The sequence below is a fragment of the Eumetopias jubatus genome, unplaced genomic scaffold (assembly GCF_037043125.1).
Source record: "Eumetopias jubatus isolate StellerSeaLion01/CBP00866 unplaced genomic scaffold, mEumJub1_p1.0 scaffold_8, whole genome shotgun sequence".
In the NCBI taxonomy this organism is placed as follows: Eukaryota; Metazoa; Chordata; class Mammalia; order Carnivora; family Otariidae; genus Eumetopias; species Eumetopias jubatus.
Window position 1 is genome coordinate 124,259,080 of NW_028274814.1, and position 24,255 is coordinate 124,283,334.

Consider the following 24,255-nt stretch of genomic DNA (forward strand, 5'->3'; position numbering starts at 1 on the left):
CAGAGACAAATCAATGGGACCATTGACCTGGAGGAGTTAACCACCAAAGACACATTTTTAATGAGTTCCTGGGTCTGGTATAAATATCTCCCTTTAACCAAAAGAGATGTGCAAGGTGGCCAGGAATTTTTTCTCCAGGGCCTCTGGTGATGTGACTTGGGAGCTGTCAGGGTGAGACTCGAGTCCCCTTCTGCACCGAGGGTCCCAGGAGGGATTTCAAATAAAGGGTAGGGGTGGGGAGAAGAAAGGAAAGTAGAGAGAGTGGAGCCAAGCTGTATTGTAGCTGGTTGGTGGCTGGTGAGTGTGTAGGTTGGGTAATTAATATTTTGCAAAGTAGCTGGATTCTGATCAGGAAAGTCAGGTACTGTCCATATGAGTTTGCTAGGGCTGTTATAACAAGGTACCACAAAGTGAGTGGTCCAAACAACAGAAAATTTTGTCTCACATTCTAGAGGCCAGAGGTCCAAGATCAAGGGGTGAGCAAGGTTGGCTCCTGAGGGCTATTGAAAGGGGCTGTTCCAGGCTCTCTCCTTGGCTTGTAGATGACCTTCTTCACCCTCACACAGTGTTCTCCCCATACCGCGCTCTGTGTCCCATTTCCTCCTCTTATAAGAACACCAGCCATGTTGGAATAGGGCTGACTGCAATGATCTCATTGTAACGTGATTACCTCTGTAAAGACCCTATTTCCAAATAAGGTCCCATTCTGAGGTATGGGGGGTTAGGACTCCAACATATGAATACCGAGGACAAATGCAACCCACAATACTGTCTACAGGACTTTTCAGACTGCAGGATCACTTTGATGAGCCTCAACCAGCACTCTTTGAATGAAGTAGAAAAGAATAGACTCGGTGTTCAGGGGCCTCCCAAATAGTAGAGGAAAGTATCACTTCATTTTGATTGTGTGTGTGTGTGTGTGTGTGTGTGTGATGCCTAGTGTATCACAATTTAAAGATACTTCTAACTTCGGGTCATGGTCAGAAGTGTGAAAGTCACTACTGCTTGAGAAGTATAAAACCCAGAAATAGTTTCAATCCCTGAATCTCCTACCCTATGGAGACTCACCTCCCCACTGTGGTTTGCATCTACAGAATATCACGATCGAAGGGGCATCTGTAGTTGACGGTGATAATGCAGCCACGAATGGTCTGATACACATCATCAACAAGGTACACGCTTGCAACCTTCCACAAGTACAGCATCTCTTCTGATTTCATTTATTTGTTCTCCTGCACATATCTTTGGTGGGGCAGGTGGGGGTGGGGGTTGGGGGTCGAGGGGGTAGTGGAAATACCTACCTCTAACGGAAGAGTACCTGTGTTGTGCTCCATGAGTTAAAACTGCTTAGAGGTTCTATACATCCAGTCAGACTCATTTGTTAACTTACTCAGTCTATATTCAGCAAGTGTGGCCCACATATATTATATTTCTGATTTATGTGAACATCTTAATCAAGAGCTGGAAGAGAGGCAAGTGGTTATGTATTATTTTTCCTCTCCCCTTTCTGCATTATTGCACCCTAAAAAGATAGGATAAGGAAGCCCTAGGGAAAAAATGCAAAAGGTCAGAAAAAGTATTCTGAAATTTTCATTTTCTTCTAAGACACAATGCAACAGTATTCAAAGGTATGAAATAGAAAAAAAAAAAAAGTGAGGGCGCCTGGGTGGCTCAGTTGGTTAAGCGACTGCCTTCGGCTCAGGTCATGATCCTGGAGTCCCGGGATCGAGTCCCGCATCGGGCTCCCTGCTCAGCAGGGAGTCTGCTTCTCCCTCTGACCCTCCCCCCTCTCATGTGCTCTCTCTCTCATTCTCGCTCTCTCAAATAAATAAATAAAATCTTTAAAAAAAAAAAGGTGTAGTGGGAAATGGGGTTTTAAGCTATCCTATAATTTTAGGTTACTATATTAGGATTTTCATTGAAAATTAAGGTTAGAATTTAGGGTATATTGTGAACTTTTGAAAGGTAGAAGATTGGAAAAGACAATTAACTAATAGCATTTTAACTAAAATTATCCTCACTTGCCACTTCTATACTCACTTTTGATTAAATTTACAGAAAATGTCAATTATTTCTGTGCAGAAAAGAGAAGCTATTTGTAAGATGCCTGGGTGCATTATTTTGCAAAAAAAAAAACCTTATAATTCCCTTGTATTACCAAGAAACATTAAGGAAAACCACATTTTTGAGCAAGTGATCACTTGCAGGGAACTATGTTGGATTTCTGACTTCTTATGATGCAAATGAACATTACTTACCAAGGGTATTTTTCTTCTCCAATCCTGGCTTTCCTACTAAAAACCTATGAAAAACCTTTTTAAAAAACATTAAATTACCTCTCCTTATTTACATTTCTGATGGCCACACCTTGTTAGTACAATGGCCCCTCAACCCATCTCCTGTCCTGATCGTTATTATCATGGGGCCAATTCAAGTCTCACCTCCTCCTCGAAGCCTTCCCTGATCCCTGCAGCCCATATCATCAAGGATGGCATACAGAATCTGGGTACCAGCTCATAGCAAGCTATGTGAACTTAGGCAAGCAACATAACCTCTCTGAGCCTCATTTTTCTTCCCCAGGGAGAACGAAACCACACCCTCTCTCACTCTCTCTTGGTGCCTACTGCCTAGCAGGCTTTCCCTCAATAAATGCTGGTTTTACTCCTTTCTTCCTCCCCTATAGTTCCATGGGATTTAGGGGTGTAGAACTCATTCGGCACCCTGTGCCCTCTTGTACTGATAGTTCTTCCTCATGGTATAGTCCCGGACCCCCACATGATGGCATATCCTTGGTGGGGGGGGGCAGGCTGTGTCTCTGTGTCCCTCGTCAGCATTGGCACCTAGTCTCGTACACAGTAATAGTGGTAACTAGAATGATTGACAGCGCAGGAGGTACCAGCCCTGTACAATATATCATGTCACATTATCTTGTGTGATTTTTACCACAACCCTAAGACAGTAGATGCGACTGTCCTCACTTCACAAATGAGGTGAGTAAGGCTCCTCAGGGTTAAGTAACTGGATTGAGGAGGAAGTGATGTGACCACAAAAGATTCCTGGATGCCTGCCAACTGGTCCGAGTCCTCTGCTTAGCCTCCGGGTTGCACTGGCTCCCTAAGGACCCCCTACACATGCCCTTGGACACTGTAGTCACCTTTGCTAAGGCCACCATGAACACGTGTGCTGGTCGTGCCCTGCATATCCGTGCCTGTCCCAAGGGTGGCGTGGGGCTAACCCCCAGCCCACTTCACTCCCCAGGCTACGCACCCCCGTTTGGTGTTGCCAACCGTCAGAGGAAAATGTGCCCTTTGTTAAATTTGCAGAGGCACTCTGTGGACAAGCAGTGGTCCTTATCATCGCATCTGGTCATGTGACATGAGCCTACCTACCGGAGGGCAGCAAGTCCTATGGACACAGGCTAACAGAATCTGGGGACTTCCTTTCCTAGGTTCTGGTTCCCCAAAGAAGCCTATCTGTCTCCTTGCCAAACCTGCTCACCCGGCTAGACCAGATGCCCGACTATTCCATCTTCCGGGGCTACATCATTGTAAGTACCACGTTCGCTGCACGACCTGCTGGCTCGGGGTACCTGCACCTGCACAGGGGAATCCCTCACGCGTTTTTGTCTCTTGCCCCCACAGCAGTATAACCTGGCCGGTGCGATCGAGGCAGCGGACGCTTACACAGTGTTTGCTCCAAACAACGAGGCCATTGAGAATTACATCCGGGAGAAGAAAGTCACAACTCTAGTAGGTATTGGGAACAATAACCAGGAAAATTATTTCTGAACATTCAAACTCAACGTTTTTCAATCCATCAATCAGGGACCATTCTACTCTCTCATCAGAGCTTCCTTGTTCGTGTCCGGACACTTAAGGTAAACTTGCGCGGAGACTTTCTCCGCCCGTGTGTTTCATTCACACCCCTGGGAGCACACAGTCAGGCCCCTACAGAAGGAGGCAGGTGTCCCAGGAAGCTGGGAGGATCCTCCTGGTCACCCTCCTTCTCCGCCCCGGCCTCCCTGGTCCCCTGAGATGCCAGCGGCGGGGATGAGGAGGGAGTGGGTCATCTCTGTCTTTCCCCTCTGCTCCCCACTTCTGTCCTCCCTGATTCCTAACATCGGGGGCTAGACAGTCCTAACATCGGGGGCTAGACAGTCCTAACATCTGGGGCTAGACAGTCCTAACATCGGGGGCTAGACAGTCCTAACATCTGGGGCTAGACAGTCCGAATTTGTCAAAGGATTTTGTCAAAGAATACAAAGCTCCAGTCATGCCACTCCATGCCTTAAAACCCTTGGGTGGATCCCCATTTCTTGCAGGACTGAGTTCAGGCTACACCTTCCCAGGTATTTAAGGCCTCCGTCAACTGGCCGCCATTCATCTTCTATTCAGTGGTGGCTCCAGAATTTTCACTTAGGAGCCGGGGTTGCCCTGCTCCCAGCCCCCACGATGGGAGGACATGTTTGAAGCTGTATTTGCACAGCAAACACACTATTTTCCCTTATATCTTCAAATAAGGTGCCTGAGACAGAGACGCTAATAAAATGTGGACAGACCCTTGAAGTCCTCTAAGCCGTCCTTGGGCCCACCTGTTCTCTGCAGAAACCCCCTGATCTAACCAGAGTGATGGTCTCAGAGACCCTAAATAAGCCAAAGCGGTGTTGGATGCCTTTGTTCATATCCACCCATACATAGAGACCCACAAGTGCACATGTGTGCATGCACACAAACACACATACATGCACACACTGCCCCCTCAATCAGAAAGCCTGCCCTTCTGCCTTCACTACCTCCAGAATCGCCCCATCCATTCTTCAAGTCCAGTCTGGCTTCCTCAGGGAAGCTGGCTCACCACCCGAGCCAATAGAAAATCTCTCTTGTCTCCGAGTTCAGACCATCTGCATGCCCTTCAGCATCTATATGGTGTGATGAGTTGTCCTTTCAAGTGAGCAGGCCTTAGCTCACCAAGGAGCTTATAAAGTCCATAAAGGCAGGGACAGTGTCCTACACTTTTGTAACGGACATGAGAAACAAGCAGGGCTCCTGGGAGGGGTCAGAAATCACTTTCATCCTGTCTCCCCTGCCCTGCCCCAGTCCCTGTGAACCTGTTCAGTGGAAAATATTCTTTTCCTGCCTCCCCGATGCTTTGGTGGTTCATTAGAGACCCCAAGCACCACTGTGGTCTCTGACTGCTGTCCTCTTGACCTGAGTGCATGCGCCCTAGCCCTATAGTCATCAATCTCCTCCTCGGCCCTAAGCATCCAGAACCCACCTCCAGCTTCTCCCCTGGGGAAGCCTCTCTGTCCCGCTAGGCCGCTATCTAAGATAGAACCTAAGGCCCCGGTTCTCTGCAACCTTGCCACACCTCTGGCCCACAGGACACATGTCCTTTCCTGTCCCAAGCCGGCACTGTGAATGGTGGCCTGTCTCAGTGCAGGGACACACCTCTGCCCTCCCAGTGGATCAACCTGCCAGCCATCCGTGGAGTGAGATTGCTCAGGCCTGAGTACGACCCCAGTCCCACAGGGCACCGTATCTGCCACCAATCTCGTTCTTCAAAACATCCCGTCAAATCTCCTCTTGTGGTCCCTGGGGTGAAAGGCAGGCTGGGGTGTGGGGACTCTCTCTTCATAACACTTCTCTTGAAAGAAATCATCTTTGAAACCCTCCCTTAAGCTTCATGCCCTCAGTCCGGGTTTTAGGGTCCTACCAGGAGTTGTGGACCATTCCACGTGGAAGACTGGCCATGTGGGAGGTGAGGTGTCTCAGATTTAGTATTTAATATCTACTGCGTCCTGATGCCTCGGTCAGGACCTTACAGTTCAACAAGCTATTGCTCTGGTAATTCCCACAGTGCTGGGCATGCTGGGGGCAGCCCAGTCAGTGACTGGGGCTTGGCTGACCTGTGGGTTGACTTTCACTTCTGTGTGCTGCCCAGGGGGAGGACGTACTCAGGTATCACGTGGTCTTGGAGGAGAAACTCTTAAAGAATGACCTGCACCACGGCATGCACCGGGAGACCATGCTGGGCTTTTCCTACCTCCTCGGCTTCTTTCTCCACGATGAGCAGGTGCGACCCTTTTACTTAAAACCCAGGAGGGAGTGTCTTAGCTCCTATCATCTGTCATCACTTCCATGTTGGAATAATCTCACTGGTGCTTCCTAAGCCTTATCTACAAAAGACAGTTGTCTGTCTTTCACCATAAAAAGCAAAAAGACTGCCAAGCTCCCCAGCTCACCCTCCCTGTTACCGGCATTCAGATAATGGGTGTGGGCTTTACTGATCATGGTATTTGAATTCCAGCACTCACAAGTGCCCTCTGACACTGGATCCTAACAAACCCAACAGACAGTCCCCAAGCAGTCTCTAAGATAGAAGGGTACCTGGCCGCAAAACCCAACTCCCAGGGTGTGGCCCTGACTCCACGGGGCCAAGTGACATGTGGCATCCAGCAGCCGAGTGAATAATGTCGTGATTGCTTGATCGCACAGACCCGAGGTCCTAGGACCAGCTAACTCCCACACCGGTACCCCAATATCTATCTCACACAACCACTAAATATTTCAGTGTTCAGAATTCATGAAAAAGAATTGATGAGACTAAATATGTAAAGTATTTCAAGTATAATTCTAATGACATATTTCAAACATCAAGGAAGAAGATTGCTTTATGAAAATTCAACAAGAAACTCACAGTGTAACTCATGTAAATTCTCATAAGAAAAATTAATAAAAACAAATTATTGCTTAAGATAAACTAAGCACATGTTAAGAGGAAGAAAGTTTAATCACTGACATTTTTTAGCATTAATATTATTTGGTCCTTTTAAAAAGTGCAATGTTAAAACAGTGTTCTTTGTGGTATCATCATTGAACCACAAGTGAGGCTTTGTGGACATTTTGTTTCAACCTGCTTGGGTAAAATAAGAGCCTAACTCTTCTTTACTTCCAAATATTTTCCTCCCACTCCTGTGAATAATCCCACCTGTTATGGAATAACTTTGAGGAGATCCTTTTAAATACATTTTCTTATTTTTCCTGGTAAGGCAACTTTTTATTGGTAAAGAACTTAGATTTTTTTTTTGTTTTTATCCATATCATTTCTTACTTCATCACATACAGATGAATTTTCTAATGCAGTTAGTTGAATCAATTTCAACTCTGTCCTGTTTATTTTCCATTTGTTTGGAAATTCTTTGATCTAGAGCAATTTTACACTAGAGGCTTTTAACTCACAATAAACAGTTCTACCTCACAGTCGAGATTTTGCTTTTATCCATAACCCATTTACTTTCTCTTAGGACAACGGAGTTTTACGAAAAAGCTCTCTAACCCAGTAAACTTGTGTTCAAATAAAAATTTTAATGCAGCCCATAATTCTCTGGGTACATCTCACAAAGAAAATGATTCAGACTTTTTTTAATGTCAAATCAACAGTATTATAGCATCAGAAGTTATGTCAGTTTGATATTTTTGAAATAGCTCAGTATCTCAGAATTCTGGAAGTTTGTGCTGCAACCACCATTTGACAGCACCTGTAAGGTTCCCTGCTAGTTTTCCAAATCTACACAGACGCTAGAAGGCCTCTGTGGAGCTCAGCCATGATTTATCTCAACACCCAATGGAAATTCACCTGACTCCCAAGTAAATCATAAGGGATTTTAACATTCCATGGGAGTTCAAATTTCAGCACTTAAAAGAGTCATTTTAATATTGCTGTTGTGGGGAGTTTGGGGATGTTATTAATCATTTTTAAACCCTTTTTGGATACAAACTTAACATTTTCTTAGTACAATAAAGATTCCCCCTTCTCCCAACTCACACCTACACACACACACACACACTCTCTCTCTCTCTAATTTATTTTTTAATTTTTTTTAAGATTTTATTTATTTATTTGACAGAGACACAGTGAGAGAGGGAACAGAAGCAGCGGGAGTGGGAGAGGGAGAAGCAGGCTTCCCGCGGAGCAGGGAGCCCGATGTGGGGCTCGATCCCAGGACCCTGGGATCATGACCTGAGCCGAAGGCACACATTTAACGACTGAGCCACCCAGGCGCCCCTCTCTCCCTAATTTTTTGAAGAACTATTTGTTCCCAATTATATTAGTTATATTAATGAATGGATGAATGGATTCACTTGTTTTGTATTACTCAATCATTAAAGTAGCCTTCCCTAAAAAAATCAAAACAAAACAAATTGCAACTCAGAGTCGAATTTGAGTTAGCAGCATATAATGCAGAACCTCTGAGCACTTGCCACACACTGGGAAATGATACTATCTGGTGGAACGCTTTTCACAAACAAAAACACTTAAAAAATGCTAGTTATTTTTATTCTTAAATACCTGTTGCTTGGCCTTTCTAAGGGTTGCTTACAAACTGACCATAGAGATGTGCTGAAAGGCCATTGAGTTTCCTTCTCCATGCCTTGGTTTTGGAAGGCATTCAAACCTCCAGGACCCCCAGTCCACAGCACAGGGGAGCACACCCCATGGAGCCATTTTGCTGATGGGACTCACATAACAATCATAATTCAGAATTCTTCAAGCAGTCATAAACCAACTAATGTGAGGGGTGGAAAGAAACCTTAGAGATGATCTAGAACAGCCTCTTCTTTTACAAAAGAGGAAATTGAGATTCAGAGAGGAAAAGCAACCGGCCCAAGGTCACACAACAAGATGGTGCCAGATGCAAGACTGTTACTTAGACTCTCCTCCCCAAGAGCTCTTTCCACTACAGAGTGCTACCTTCCAGGTGAATACTGGAATATCTCTGAGACTGTTGGGATAGTGAGAGGCTCTAATCCCTATCGTTGCTATTTCCCTTGAAATCACTACAGTCAAACTCACATTCAACCCTCTTGTTTACAGCTCTACGTAAATGAGGCCCCGGTAAACTACACCAATGCGGCCACTGACAAGGGAGTGATCCATGGCTTGGGGAAAGTTCTGGAAATTCAGAAGAATAGATGTGATAATAACGACACTACTATTGTACAAGTAAGTTATATCCAAGGCCGATGATGCACCTGTTTGTTTCGTTTTTTATAAATTTTTTAAGCGTAAAGGTCATCTATCGGGACATCTCAATTTGGTTCAAAAACACATTGAGTGAGCATCTCTGATGTATGAAGAAGCAGAATCAACTTGACTCTACAAAGATAAATGAGACATGATCCCTGCCCTCAGTGGGCTCACAGTCCAGTGCAATGAATTGTACCTTGGGTGCCTGGGAACTTCCCTGGAGGGTTGTATTGAGCAGGATCCTCAAGCCATGGTCTTCCTCAGTGGGAAACATGCCACGCCTAACATAGGCGCAGAGAGGGGGGCTATGGTGCACCTATGGCAGGTATTGGCCAAGCCTGGTCTACTGGGAGAGAAAATAGGGAGCTGCATTATTTCGGTGTAACAGAGGATTCAGTAACAGAGCGTTTTCACTCCAGTCCATGGGATGGTGTAGGGTCTTTCCGTAATAGTAATAACTGCTGACATTTGGGGGGCACTTATTATGTGCCAGGCACTGCACATATTTTATATTGTTATAATGGTTTTATATGGGTTAATACACGTTACATGTATTAATCCGTCCTCACAACACCCTACAAAGTAAGTACTATTACTACCCCCATTCTACAGATAGAGAAAATGAGCCACAAAGAGGTTAAGTAATGTACCCAGGTTCACAGAACTAGAAAGTGGCAGACAAAGAGTTCAAATCCAGGCAGTCTGGCCCCAGAGCCAGAACCGTGAACGACCACACTATCCTGTCTGGTGGGGGCCAAGTTAAGAACTAGTCACATCGGCCTCCTCCTGTTCTAGGAATGGGTCACATTTAAAAATTTCCATCATTCTTAAGTTGCGCTCATTGTTTTATAGTAGTGTATATTATCTCCACGCTGAGTCCTCAGCTCCCAGGTGCTCCCAAGGGTTGACCAGATGAACTTCCCTAATATCTTTCTGAGTTTCAATTCTACATCCTAAAACCTTCAGCTCCAAGGTCTGTAAAATACTTGCAGCCTCACTTTGCACTAAAATTAAGAATGGTGAAATGTTCACTTTGCCTCTCTGTGTTTTACCAAGGGAAAATGTGGCAAGTGTCTCCAGCAGCCAGTCTGCCCATTTGGAACTAAACAACTAGTAAGTATTTTGTCTGCTTTGATAAAATAGTTTCCAGATTCCAGGAGGTCCAAATTAGAAAATGAACCTCAAAAAAATGAAAGAAAGAAAATGAACTTCAAGCATACCTCATTTTCACTGCCCTCAATTCCTGTACTTGGTTTTAATTTAATCTTACCATCACATGTGCATCTTTCTAAAGTCTTGAATCTTTTTTTGGACCAAAGCATAATTTAATTAATACATAAATAGAAGCTGGGATTCACATCAGTTGATACACAATACAGGAAGGCATTTTTCACTTTCTACATCTTTCAGTCCTGGAAGCCAGTTGAGGACAAGAGCAAGAAATCTTATCAGAGAAGGGCAGACTCCATAACCAAAACCACATCCAATCTGGATGAGTTTCACCTGCCTGATTTCCTTTTATAGTTGAACTTACAACTCTCTCTAAGAAACAGATGGCAAACTTGGGAGAAGTAAACATGTCTTTGAATTAATTACCAATGTTTCTTGTAGCTATTTATTGCAAAAGCTACTTCCGAAAATGTTCCAATCATTACAAAAAAATAGATGCTTATGCACCTCTCAAAGCATGCGAATAAGAACTTCTGATGATACCAATGCTGATTCTCTCACTAGAGTTTAATCTTGTTATTACAGGATAATTTTATCTACAATTCTTCCAAACTTGAGTTAGTTTTCTAGACAAAAGTTCTTTTTACGGAGTACCACCTTAAGGTATAATAATTTGGATTTTGCCACCTGTTCGGTTCTGGCAACCAACACTGTGTTTTTGTGTCTTCTTCCCCTGCAAAGCAACTCCAAGAAGCCAACCCCCTCCCTTTCCAGAACATTTCAGTGGGAGAAACAGCAATATGTCACCCACCTACTTGCCCTTAGAGATTGGAACTTTTCCCTCACCCGAAAGCTGATATAATCATTTCTATTTCATAGGGTGAAGAGATAAGGAGATGTATCTATACCATTTATTTCATGGGCAAGCGAACCCTGTTCATTGGATGCCGGGCAAAATGTGTGAAAACCATCATTGTGAGTATAACGACTGAATCGCCCTTCCACTTCCTGCAGCAGCGTGGGGCAGTTTTATCATATGTCACACTTTTCAGATGCCTTCACATCTATTCCTTCTGCCTCTCCTCCTCCTCATCATCATCCTCATTGTCATTGTCATCGTCATGCAAGGTAGCAGTGGTAGCAGGAAAACTCAGGACAGCAGGAAGTCAGGAAACGGGGAAAAGCTGCAATATTCAGTTGCATGGTGAGGAAACTGAAAGACTGGGAGCCTAGGAAGACTTCCTCGTTGTCACAACAGGGACGGAGACAGCCAGCTTCCTAAGGAAAGAGACGGTGCACCTGCTTGTTTAGAAAACAGGACCCCAGAGCTAAGCACGTCTGCACGGCTGCTTTGGAATCTGCGGGAACATTCTTTATAACTTCCTGTCCTGCCTCTTCCCCAGAAGACTAGCCATAGCCTCTGCCTGTCCCACAGAAACAAGATGGTTTGGCCCTTAAGCTGCAGAGCTTGGGGCTGCAGAAGAGTCTGTGGGGTTTTGGGGTCTTGTTTTCCAGTATCCAGAAATGTTTTATTGGAACACAGCCATGCTCATCCATTTATTTTTTACTGAAGTATAATTAACATACGATGGTATATTCGTTTCACGTGTACAACACAGTGATTCAATAATTCTATATGTGGAACCTAAAAACAAAACAAAGGAACAAAGAAACAAACCAAAAAAACAAAAAAAAAAAAACCAGACTCTTAAACACAGAGAACAAACTGGTGGTTGCCAGAGGGGAGGTCGGCGGGGAGGAGGGGAGATGAGTGAAATAGGTGGTAGGGATTATGAGGTACAAACTTCTAGTTATAAAATAAGACAGAGATGAAAAGTGCGGGCTAGGGAATATAGTCAGTAATCGAGTAGTAACGTTGTATGGTGACAGATGGTGTCTGCACTTATTGTGCTGAGCACTGAGTAATGTAGACATGTGTGTGTTAGTGCCCTCAAGAATAGAGCCATCTGGGGCACCTGGGTGGCTCAGTGGGTTAAGCTTCTGCCTTCAGCCCAGGTCATGATTGGGGATCCTGGGATCCAGCTCCCTGCTCCTGGGGAGTTTGCTTCTCCCTCCCCCTGGGCTCCTCCCCGCCCATGCACTCACGCATGCGGGCGCCCCGTGCTCTCAATTTCTCTCTCTCTCTCACTCTCTCAAATAAATAAACAAATCTTTTTTTTAAAAAAAGAATAAAAGCATCAGTGATGGGGATTAAGGAGTGCACTTATCATGATGAGCAATGAATAATATATAGAATTGCTGAATCACTATATTGTATACCTGCAACTAATATATTGTATGTGAACTATACTGGAATTAAAATTAAAAATTTAATTAAAACTTTTTTAAAAAAGAAGAAGAAAAAAGGCAGGCCCAGGCCAAGTGCACAGCCTGTAGGGCTTCCCTAAACTACAAGAGACTCGCTTCTAAAATGTTCGAGGCTTTCCCTGCAAAGGCCTCTCCTGGCTTAGCAGCATGGGGATGAGTAACACACCAGGAAGGGGCCGGGGTCCCCAGTGGCATCACCTGCATTATTCTTTACTCTGTTCCTGCTGCCTCCTTTCCTGATGGTCTTCATCCTAGTCTCTCGCTTGCCTTTTTCCTTTCCCTCTTTCCTGCCTCCCCACTGCATCCTGCCCCTGGCGCCCTCCAGGCGCACAGCCCGCCCCACCAGCAGGATTTCCAGACCTCAACGGGGACAGAACCCACGGAGATGGAGGTGGGGCCTCGTCCCAGCCCAGCCTTGTCCCTCGGTTTCAGACGAGAGAATGCTGTGCGGGCTTCTTTGGTCCCCAGTGCCAGCCCTGCCCTGGGAAAGCCGGGAACGTCTGCTTCGGAAATGGGATCTGCTTGGACGGAGTGAACGGCACGGGTGTGTGTGAGTGTGGAGAGGGCTTCGCAGGCACAGCCTGTGAGACCTGCGCCGAGGGCAAGTACGGCGCCCACTGTGACCAAGGTGTGAACCCTCCTCCCTCCCCACCCAGCATGACCTCCCCACCCACTGTGGGAAAGTAGGGGGGGTGGCCATCTCCGCCCTAGCTCTTGGGCCAGGCTGGAACCCCACCTCTGTTATCATGTGAATTGTGAGAATGTCTGTGTTGTGTAATTTGCATAGAACAGTGTTTTCCAAACATTTTCAATCACTAACTGGACCTGTTCCTTGACCCTCCCCAACCAACCAGGTTTCTGTGTTTGCCTGTGCACACTGATCCTCCTCATGGTTAGCCTCTCAGGTTTGGACATTGCTTGCTGGTTTGAAATGCCCGTTTGTGCACAGTATCTGGTTTAATCCACACAGGAACATTATGTACCCATTTTACAGACGAGTATATTAAGGCAGAGCCGAATGACTTCCCTTAAGGTCACACCTGGTGGGAAACAGAACTGAGGTTTGAATGCATATCTTGCTTGGCTCCAAAGACTTGCTCTTGAATCATGCAGTCCTTTACCTGACGATTATTAATTCACCTTCCCAGTAAGCCACATGCTTTAAGCTGTTTTCACAAAAATCATCATCTGTTTGCATTTTCTGACCTTGTGCCCAAGGAGGGCACATGGGAGGAATTTCCTAATCCATGATGAGAAAACAAGGCATTTTTTTTTCCTACCCTGCACTAAAAACCATAAATTGGACCTGACTATCACTGCTTTGTCATCAGCTTTCCAAGCCAGACAAAACCAATATATAATTGAATCATTACAATTGGAGCATATAATACATAGTTGCAACTGTAGAGCTGACTCTTTCTGTCATTTGGAAGCATCTTCTGCTTCCACTTGTGCGGGACTTCCTAACCTGTGATCCATAGATGACCTTCATGGAGTCTAGCGAAGTCCCAAACCTGAATGCTTTTCCCTGGGGGAAGGCATCCAAGGCTTTTAACCAGTTCTCAGAGGCCCACGGCACTGCTGCATAACAAAGGAATCGGCTTTTCTATGTTGTTAAAGAAGGCAGTGCCATCCCGGGTTTATACAAACCTAGTGGACAGACCTTAGGGAACAAACATGCTTCCGTACCAGGGCGTCGCACACGACCCTGAGTCCTCCGCTGAGCTTAGCTGAGGACACTCTCACCCTGCTTCGGTCACCAAGCCACAGTGCTACACTGTCCCACAACTGTGGTCTCTGTCAAATCATGACCCGACTCGACTCTTCTCCTGTGCCCCCTGCCCTTCCTGTGAATCCAGCCCTCCATTGAGGACAATGGTGCTCTGGAACCAGGTGGGAGAATGAAGTGCCCTTCATGTGAAGTGCCTCTTCATAGTAAATGATAATGAGTTCCGGAACACAGGTCAGAGGGCTAACAATTTATGGGCACTTTTCCACTTAGTGTGTTCTTGTGTTCATGGGAGATGCAACCAAGGACCCTCAGGCGACGGTTCCTGCAACTGCGACCTTGGCTGGCGAGGAGTGAGATGCGACACTGGTAAGGGCAAGCCCCTCAGTCCTTATGATGTGTTCTTAGCCTCGCTTCCCAGCAGCTACATTTCTGTCTTCCTAAAATAGAAAGACACCTGTAGGGGGCACCTGGGTGGCTCAGTCTATTAAGCATCTGCCCTGGGACACCTGAGTGGCTCAGTCATTAAGCGTCTGCCTTCAGCTCAGGTCATGATCCCAGGGTCCTGGGATCGAGCCCCACATCGGGCTCCCTGCTCAGTGGGAAGCGTGCTTCTCCCTCTCCTGCTCCCCCTGCTTGTGTTCCCTCTCTCGCTGTGTCTCTCTCTGTCAAATAAATAAATAAATAAAATATTTAAAGACCAAAAAAAAAAAAAAGTCTGCCTTCGGCTCAGGTCATGATCTCGGGGTTCTGGGATGAAGGCCCATGTCGGGCTCCCTGCTCAGTAGGGAGTCTGTCTCTCCCTCTCCCTCTACCCCCCACCGCTTGTTGTCTCCCTCTCCCTCACTCTCATCTCTCAATAAATAAAATCGTTAAAAAGAAAAAAGAAATGACACCTTTATTACCTCCTTTGGCAATCAGAGTAGCTCCTACTTGCCACAAAAAGTTGCCACAAAATAAAGAAAAGCAGGGGCGCCTGGGTGGCTCAGTCGGTTGAGCATCCGACTCCTGATTTCGGCTCAGGTCATGATCTCAGGGTCGTGAGATCGAGCCCTTCACCACTTGGCCCTCACCAGCAGCGAGGAGTCTGCTTGAGATTCTCTTCCTCTCCCTCTCTGCCCCTCCCCCTGCTCATGCTCACTCTCTCTCTCTCTCTCCCCCTCAAACAAATAATAAATCTTTTAAAAAAGAAAAGAAAAGCAGAAAGAGAAAAATAAGAAATGCATTCCCACAGCAGGAACAAACTATCATTAATATTTTACGTTAGCCTTCCAACCTTTTTCTAGGTGTATGTGCCTGAGACTGCGCTCTGCATAGTGTTATAGCCTACTTTTTCACTTTACAATATGTCATGGACATATTTCCATGTGAATGAATATCGGTAAATATCATTTTTAATTTTCATATAATATTCCATTATATGACTATACCACACTCTCTAAAACCAATTTTCTATTGTCATCATAATGCTGCAATGAATGTCTCATATATACATCTTTCGCATTTGTCTAACTAATTCATTCACTAATATTTCTAGAGATAGGATTTCTGAGTCAGAGGTTGGCACTTTGGGGGAAGGGTTTGCTATTTACTGCCAAGCTGTCCTTCAGAGAATATATCCATTTAATTTCCCACTAACAGGATCTGAACAGACCCATTTCCCCCAACCCCCCCCCCCCACGGCACTGATGTTTCTTTTTTTCTTTCAGATTTATTTATTTGAGAGAGAGAGAGAGAGAGCACGCAGGGCAGAAAGGGCAGAAGGAGAGGGAGAGAAAAACTTAAGCGGACTCCCCACTAAGCACAGAGCCCAACACAGGGCTCACCCCAAGGACCCTGAGATCATGACCTGAGCCGAAACCAAGAGTCAGACTCTTAACCAACTGTACCACCCGGGCGCCCCTACACCGGTGTTTCTTAATGTGCTCCAAGGATGCCCCTCCAGGCTCACTCTTCCTGCTTTCCTTACCGGGAAGAAAGACCCAGCCTGCCCCCACCTGCTTACCCAACCTAGGAACCATCGGCTTGGCCTTCACGCCTTCCACTCCGGCTCCCCCACTCCCTCACTAGCATGTCTACCTTACTCTCACCTCCACCTCCCCTCCTGCTGCTCAGCCCTCGGCAAGAGACTTGTGATCTGTCCCTCTGCCCCCTGTCCCGCCTTTCTCAACTGCATCCTCCACATTGCTGCTGGAGAGAACTTTCCAAAACACAGATGTCCTAGCTTGGGCTGCTATAACAAATCCTGTAGACGAGATGGCTTAGAAGCAACAGAAATTTCTCTCTCACAGTTCTGGATGCTGGAAGTCTGAGAGCAGGTGCCAGCACTGTCTGGTTCTGGTGAGAGTCCTCTTCTGGGCTGCAGACTGCCGACGTCTCGCGTCCTCACACAGCAGAAGAGGCCAGGGTGCTCTCTGGGATCTCTTTTATAAAGGCACCAATCCGATTCATGAGCACTCTGCCTTTATGGCCTGACCATCTCCAAAGGCCCAGCCCCAATACCATCACACTGGAGATTAGGTTTCAGCCTATGGATTTGGGGGGGAAAGAGGACACAAACATTCAGCCTGTAACCATAGGTAAGGCCATATGTCCCACCGCCTCCCCAGGACCTGACAACCTGCTATGGTTCTTCATTGCCTCCAGGAGAAAATTCATTGCCTGCAAGAGAAACAGCTTAGCAGGGTGGAGTGCAAGGCTCTTCACCAGTCGGCCCTCCCCCAGTTTTCCAGGCTGGTCTCCGTGCACACCCTGCACAAGGAGCTTCCAGCCTAGAAGTGGAAATAAATGTTCAATAGTGTTCAAAAACTAGTGGTACGAGAGCACAGAGGAAAGAGCCTCTAGGCTAAAGTGAGGAAGAGAACCCCCCTATTTGGGGCAAACACCCACCTCCCAAGCTCATGGTAGACATCACTGAGGCCAGACAGGGGCGTCACATCTTGCTCAAAAGAGCCCAGCCTGTCGCCATTACCTACTCACTGAAGTTGGCTCAAAGGTTTAGAGCTCATTTCAGAGAGGAGGACCTAAAAGATGATTGAGTTTCAGTCGACAGAGAACGGAGTCGATAGAGATTTCAGTCGATAGAGAATGGAGAGGGAAGGGATTTCCAGGCTTAAGGAAGAGCATACATAAAGGCACAAAATCGCATTGCATCCATTCCAGCCTGCTGGAGCCTCTCACTGTTCCCCTCTGACACAAAACAGACCGCTTTGACGGTCAAGTCTCTCTTTCCGGACTTTCCATGTGACTCGGCCAGCTCTAATGAGATATTATCCCAAAGGCTCTTAACACGAGCATCTTTCCCAAAGGATACTCTTTCTTCATCTCTAATGATTTCTTTCTGGATCCTCCCCTGCTGGGAAATATCTGTTAGCTGGGCATCCAAGGGCAAGAGCCTATGCTATTCCAGGAAATTTAGGAATGAATTGAGCTAATAGATAATAGGAACCTGCTGTGTGCCTGCCTGGCCCTGTATTATTTTTGCATATGCAAAAGAAAAAAAAGTTTAATATTAGTTATAATTAGGTTTTGCTTGTTTATATCACTCCGTAATAAAATGATGAAAAACTAGAAAGAATAAGGAACATAAGAAATATAAATGAAAGTAAAAAATCAGGCCCCAGTGAGGAACATGCGTCAACATCCAGACCCTGAGGGAAGAGACTGTTTTACTCTCCCTGATTTTGCTGTGTGGCACAGAGCCTGGCACACAGTGGACAACTCCATCGGTATATTTGACCTTCCAGTTTGGCTGTGAGCTTCCTGGCAGCCCATGCAAAGAAAGGATTTACGAGGTCACAGAGTTTTACATGGTTCACATGATGCATATCATTACTTCTGAGGAATTCAATCTTTTCTTACCACCAAGTACTCAAAGAAAGTTCTTGAGGTAGGTTTAGTATGAAAGGACTGACCCAGCAATTGGTTCTCTTTCTCAGAGATCACAAAAGACGACTGCAATGGGATGTGCCACACCAGTGCCAAGTGCGTACCTCGGAGCTTTCTTTGGGGGTGATGCAAAGGGGATCCTTTCCTAAGAGTGTCCACCTTGGGGTAGTCGTTTCCTGAGACCATTTCAGAAGAGTTAGGATAAAATTAAGTATGAAATGAAAATTCCCTCTGAAAAGGCCACCATCACCTTGCCAGATGCAGCCTTTTAAACAAGCTGCCCCCTGAGTTACCTGGCCTGTTGGCAAAAATGCCAGTTGTTACCCTCAGTTCAAGCCACAGGGACTCTTTCAAAGAAGCCAAGGATAGGCAGTGCACCTGACCTTCATCCAACCTTGCTCCCGCCGCCAAGCCTTACTTGTTCAGACTTCAGCTTCATACTGCTAACTCCCAGAGGGGCTTTGTGGTTCATTAGTTAGCCCAATAACTGGGCTTAGATCTGAATTCAACTCAGCCTCTGTCCTTTTCATTGTCTGCATGACCTTGAGTCAATTACTTTATGCTTCTAAGCCTCAGTTTCTCCATCTATAAGATGGGACTAATAACATCGGCTTGTTAGGGATATTGGATATTGTGTAAGTTCTACAAAGTAACGTGCAAAGCACAGCTCCACATACATAAGTGGCTCTCTAAAGATTGGTAGCTACCCCGCCTATCCCTGGGCCGATGCCTGCATAGGCACACCTGCAGTTTTAGCTGCCCCTGGCGGGGCCGTGCTAGGAATGGCCTCTCCTTCCAACACTTGGGTAAGACCTTCGAGTGCCACATGGGAGCAGGAGCTGGGTGCTGGGGATGAAGAGGGTGGTGTTATAAGGTTTTTGTTTTTTGTGTTTTGTTTTCTTTTGTGGTTTTTTTTTTGTTTTGTTTTGTTTTTTTCTTCTTTCACAAATAGCCCTTGCCCCTTCTCATTGCAGCTGCCTTCTCAATCCGGACGGCACAGCCTCGTGCAAATGCGCAGCAGGATTCCAAGGGAATGGAACAGTGTGCACAGGCAAGCGAGGAAGGGGTCTGCTGGGGGACACAAGACTACAGCACGAGCTGTTGAGAGGTCTGTGTTCCTGCAGACCGGCTGGGCAGCCGCTACCAGCCGCTGAGGGTGAACTGGATGTAACAGGACCACTGATTGGGCCCCGGGGCAAGAAAACTACTGTTCACGGACCGGGCATGTGTTGGCTTAGGAATGGGTGGGTCGATTGCACCGGTTTTCTTCTCCCAACAGCAGTTCACGGCCTTGACCGCAATTGAAATCACCTGGAGAACTTTAAAAACACTGGACTGATTGACCCAGGGTGTGGCCCAGGCGTGGGGACTCTGGAGTGGGCCAGGGGCTTGAATCCTGGTTCTTCCTCCTCCTACCCATGTGGCTTTGGGTGGGTCTTTTACCTGTTCTGAGCCCCCTCAGCTCGCTTATGAAGTAAACAAAACTGTGTCCCCTGCCGAGTGGTTTGGGGATGAAATGACCTGTCTGTACAATGGCAGAATGAGACAGCAGTTTAAAGTAGCCCTGGCATCAGACTCTCCTGGGTTCGAGTCTAAGTTCTTATCATTTGTGCTACCTTGGGAAAGCTGCTTGACTGATCTTTGCATCATTTTTTTTTTTTTATCTGTAAGTTGTAGGTAGTAAGAGAATCTCCCTCACTGAACTGTTGGGTAATAACCTGGATTAATCGCCGTGAGGTGCGCAGAACAGCCCTGGCACAGAGCATACTCAATAAAAGCAAGCTAATATTCTTACAGGGCCCACCACACATTTGGTGCTAGAAAAATGGAAACGCTTAGCATCATTTTTCTCCTATGCTCCTTGTCCAGGCAGGCTTCGGTCCAGATTATAGTGGAGCTGGACAATGACCCTACCAGCCTGCTTTCTAGACCATCTCACCCTGCGGATTCTCCCAGCATGGAGGCACCCTGACCCAGGCCCCAGATGTTTCCTGCAGTAGGATGTGCTCAGTATGCCAGGGAAAACAACTGGGAACAGACAATAACTATAACGTTTCTCTTGCCCTCTGTTTTTAGGAAAAACTGTAAAAGCAGAAGACACAAGTTAATAGGAGAACAGCCAACATTTCTATAACACTTTCATATACATGATCAGATGGGAGTCTCTAAACCTATAAACAAAACTCAATAGGTGGACCCCAAGGTTCATATTAACTAAGTGGCTTGTCCAAGGTCACAGCGTGGGACTCCAAGTGGATCTGGGTCTTTGATCGACTTTGAATTAATTTGAGTACATGTTGTGAGGCCGAGGTCCAAGTTCATGTTTTTGTATGTGAAGATCCAATTGTCTCAGTATCATTTGTTGAAGAGATTAATCTTTCCCCCATTGAAATGTGTTGGCATCTTTGTGGAAAACCAGTTGACCTTAGATATATGGGTTTATTTCTGGACTCTCAATTCTATTCCATGTATAGATGTCCTTTATCAGGTTAAGGAAGTTTCCTTTTATTCCTTGCCTGTTGAGTTTTTATTATTAAAGGCATGGAATTTTATCAAATGCTTTTGTTCCTTCTATTGAGATGATCATGTGGTTTTGTCTTTAATTCTATTGATATGCAATAGTACATTAATTGATTTTTAAACGTTAAACCACCTTGCAGGGATGCCTGGGTGGCTCAGTCGGTTAAGCTCTACCTTCGGCTCGGGTCATGATCCCAGGGTCCTGGGATCGAGTCCAGCACTGGGTTCCTTGCTCTGTGGGAGCCTGCTTCTCCCTCTGCCTCTGCGTCTCCCCCCCACCACACTGCTCATTCTCTCTCTCTCAAATAAATAAATAAAATATTTTTTAAAATAAATAAATAAACCACCTTGCATTCCTCAAAATTCCCACTTGGTGATGGCATGTAATTCTTTTTATATATTGCCGAATTTGATTTACAAGTATTTTCTTGAGGGTGCTTGTGTTTATATTTGCAGAGGATATTGGTCTGTAATTTTCCTGTGCTGGCTCTGTCTGGCTTTGGTAGCAGGGTGATACTGACCTCATACAACGAATTGGGAAGTTTTCTCCCCTCTTCCAGTTTTTGGAAGAGTTTGTGAAAATTTGCTATTTATCCTTCTTTAAATGTTTGGTAGAATTCACCGGGGACGACCTCTGGTACTTTGCGTTCTTTTGAACTATTCATATTGAATCCAGTGCCTGACATTTTGAGGTATCTTCCATTTCTCACTCAAGTAAAAATGCGTCACTGGTTTTTTTTTGTTTGTTTTGTTTTTTAAAGGTTTTATTTATTTATTTGACAGAGAGATAACGAGAGAGGGAACACAAGCAGGGGGAGTGGGAGAGGGAGAAGCAGGCTTCCCGCGGAGCGGGGAGCCCGATGCGGGGCTCGATCCCAGGACCCTGGGATCATGACCCGAGCTGAAGGCAGACGCTTAACGACTGAGCCACCCGGGCGCCTCTCGTCACTGGTTTTCTTCCCCCTCTCCCTCCTGCTCTGCGTGGCGTCCCTCCTCTCTCTTACAGCCATCAATGCCTGTGAGACCAGCAATGGGGGTTGCTCTGCCAGGGCTGACTGCAGGAGAACCACCCCCGGGAGCCGGCGGTGTGTGTGCCAGGCAGGCCACACGGGCGATGGCATCGTGTGCCTCGGTAGGTACTGTCTGTCTCGGTAGGTCCCTCACTGTCCAGTGGCCACGGTTCAAGAATCAGAGTCCTGGCCAGTGGTCCTGTTATCAGGACCTGCCACTGCTGGAGCCATCTTTAAGTGTATCTGGGCAGGAAGGCATCAGGGTGGGAAAATGTGATCGCAGCGGGATGAAGGTGTGTGATGGCGAAAAATCACCTGGGAAGGAGAAAAGGGAGAGACTTGTTCCAGTTAAACATTATAGTGGTGACTGAATTTTTTAACACTTAATTTTTTTTTTGCACAATAGCACATTCTCCCTGTAGGAAAATTAGAGAATGCATATATGCTGGGAGAGAATATTCTGGAAATAACCACCCTTCCTATTGTCCTATCGCTCCAGTTTGCTATGTAGATACATACTTCTTTGAATGAAAATTCTGTTATGATACATAATATTTACTATGCCTAGCCATATGGAAGAACAACTCTCTCTGAAAATAAGTGTACCTCCAAATCATTATCTTTATGGCTACACACTGTTCTACTCTATAAAGGTGTGTCGTAGTAGTTGTCTGACTTCTAACATTTTAGTTGTAAAACAAAAAAAATATTCGCACAGAAGCACTGCAAGAATAGTTCAAAAGCGGGCCCACTTGCTTCTTACCTGGATTCACTATTGTTAATGTATTGCTCCATTTGCTTTATCATTTGCCCTCTCTATGTCTGTACACATTTTTCCTAAACCATTTGAGAGTAAACTAGTAACGTATATGATATTCCCTTTACCCTATAGTAAACTATAATGTATATGATATTCCCTTTACCCTTAAATACTTCGGCATATTTGAGAATAAGTGTGAATTCTTGCATACCCGCAGCAGTTAGCAACTTCAGTCAATTTACTACTGATATGATACGTTTGTCTAATTGCCATTTGTATTCTAATTTTGTCCCCTGACCCCATAACATAATGTCCTGTTTTGGCATTTTTTCCTCTAGTGCAGGATCCAGGTTAGGGATGGGCATCTTATTTGGCTGCCATGTCTCTTTAGTCTCCTTGAATCGGGGATGATTCTCCAGCCTTGCTTTGTCTTTTATGACATTGGCATTTTGGAAGAAGACAGTCCACCTCCCCAACTTTGTTTTTCATTGCATGTCCTTCATTTGGGGTTTATCTGATGTTTGTTCATGATTATATTGAGATGAAGCATTCCAGACCTGCCATCACAGGAGCGATAATGCATCCTGCTCAGGATATCACACCAGAGGCTCATGATTTCCAGCCGCCTCTCATCTGTGATGTGAATTTTGACCACTTCATCAAGGTGCTATCTGTTTTCTCCACGGTACTGTTGCTTTTTCCCCAGTGCTACTAAGAAGCAGTCAATGGGGAGAACCTTGAACACGCAGCAAAGATCCTGTTCCTCATCAAAGTGTCCTCCTAGATGGAGAATCTATTGATGATTCTCCCCTGAAGAAATTATATTGGGATAGTTACAAGTGAATTTTTAATTCCTAAATTTCTTCCTTCGTAGCATGTTGGATTGGACTCCGAGATTCTATATTATTTCAAGTCCTTGGCTGAAAATGCTCATATTCATTCAGGAGAGGGACAGATGCAAGCCCACAGACTCTGCCTCTGCTGGCACAGTCCCATCCCAGAGGAGGTGACTTTGAGAAAAAAATCTGGGACCTTCCCTTTTGGGTTACTTCTGCCTCAGAGTTGTCGGAAAACTGAATCACACTTGGACATCTGCTCCCCTTGTTCAGTTAGCCATCCTGCCTCCTTCCTCAAGATGTCTTTACTTGGAAATGAGGCTTGATTTTCATGCCACGTATTGGCTTTTTGTTTTAAAGAGATCAACCCATGTTTGGAGAACAATGGTGGCTGTCACAAGAACGCAGAGTGCACACAGACGGGACCCAACCAGGTGAGCTTCCCCCTCTCCCAGGCCCTCAGTTTTCCTAAGGGCAAATTCCTGGGTCTTCAGACCCAGGCCTGAGGGGCAGGAGCTGAGAACAGACCTGCGGATGCCAGCCGCAGAAGCAAACACCGTAGGGGGAAATTCTGAACGAATTCCCCAAGACGCCATTCTGTGGGAATGAGAACTGGCAGGGGTGAGGGGCCAAAGGGTTCTTGGGAGAAGGGGCTTCCTGTGTGGGGAGACATAGACGGCTGCCAACACAACATGGAAAGTTGCATCTGGAAAGTTTCCAACAATGCTCTCCTTTCTTTCGGCTTTCTGACGTCCAGAATCCCACACTTTCTCTTTGGCTTGAGGCCCTGAAATCCATGTGCCACAGCAGAAGATTGTGTTCTTGGGCCCTCTATCAGTCGTTCATTCCCTAACATGGCGAACCTTGCAGCCGAAACTAGCGTAACGAGAAAGTTACCTGTATCAGAAACTGGATGATGAAGTGAAGTCCCCAGGGAATGTTCTAGGGACCTTGTTGAGCCCCAGACCTCAGTGCCAGGTATCCCAT

General features: G+C 45.8%; 1 protein-coding gene across 2 annotated transcripts in view; it reads left to right on the forward strand.

Moving 5' to 3' along the window:
* The window catches only part of STAB2 (stabilin 2), a 144,753-nt gene that overhangs the window by 78,079 nt on the left and 42,419 nt on the right, over positions 1–24,255 (forward strand). For both annotated transcript variants that reach the window (XM_028121647.2, XM_088025671.1), the window contains exons 31-43: positions 1,095–1,172; positions 3,449–3,547; positions 3,642–3,749; positions 5,941–6,072; positions 8,875–9,003; positions 10,084–10,140; positions 11,077–11,172; positions 12,958–13,153; positions 14,528–14,623; positions 18,193–18,238; positions 19,117–19,193; positions 21,669–21,794; positions 23,629–23,702. In XM_028121647.2, coding sequence (XP_027977448.2) covers positions 1,095–1,172; positions 3,449–3,547; positions 3,642–3,749; positions 5,941–6,072; positions 8,875–9,003; positions 10,084–10,140; positions 11,077–11,172; positions 12,958–13,153; positions 14,528–14,623; positions 18,193–18,238; positions 19,117–19,193; positions 21,669–21,794; positions 23,629–23,702 — 1,314 coding nt within the window. The remainder of the gene's footprint in view (positions 1–1,094; positions 1,173–3,448; positions 3,548–3,641; positions 3,750–5,940; positions 6,073–8,874; positions 9,004–10,083; positions 10,141–11,076; positions 11,173–12,957; positions 13,154–14,527; positions 14,624–18,192; positions 18,239–19,116; positions 19,194–21,668; positions 21,795–23,628; positions 23,703–24,255) is intronic.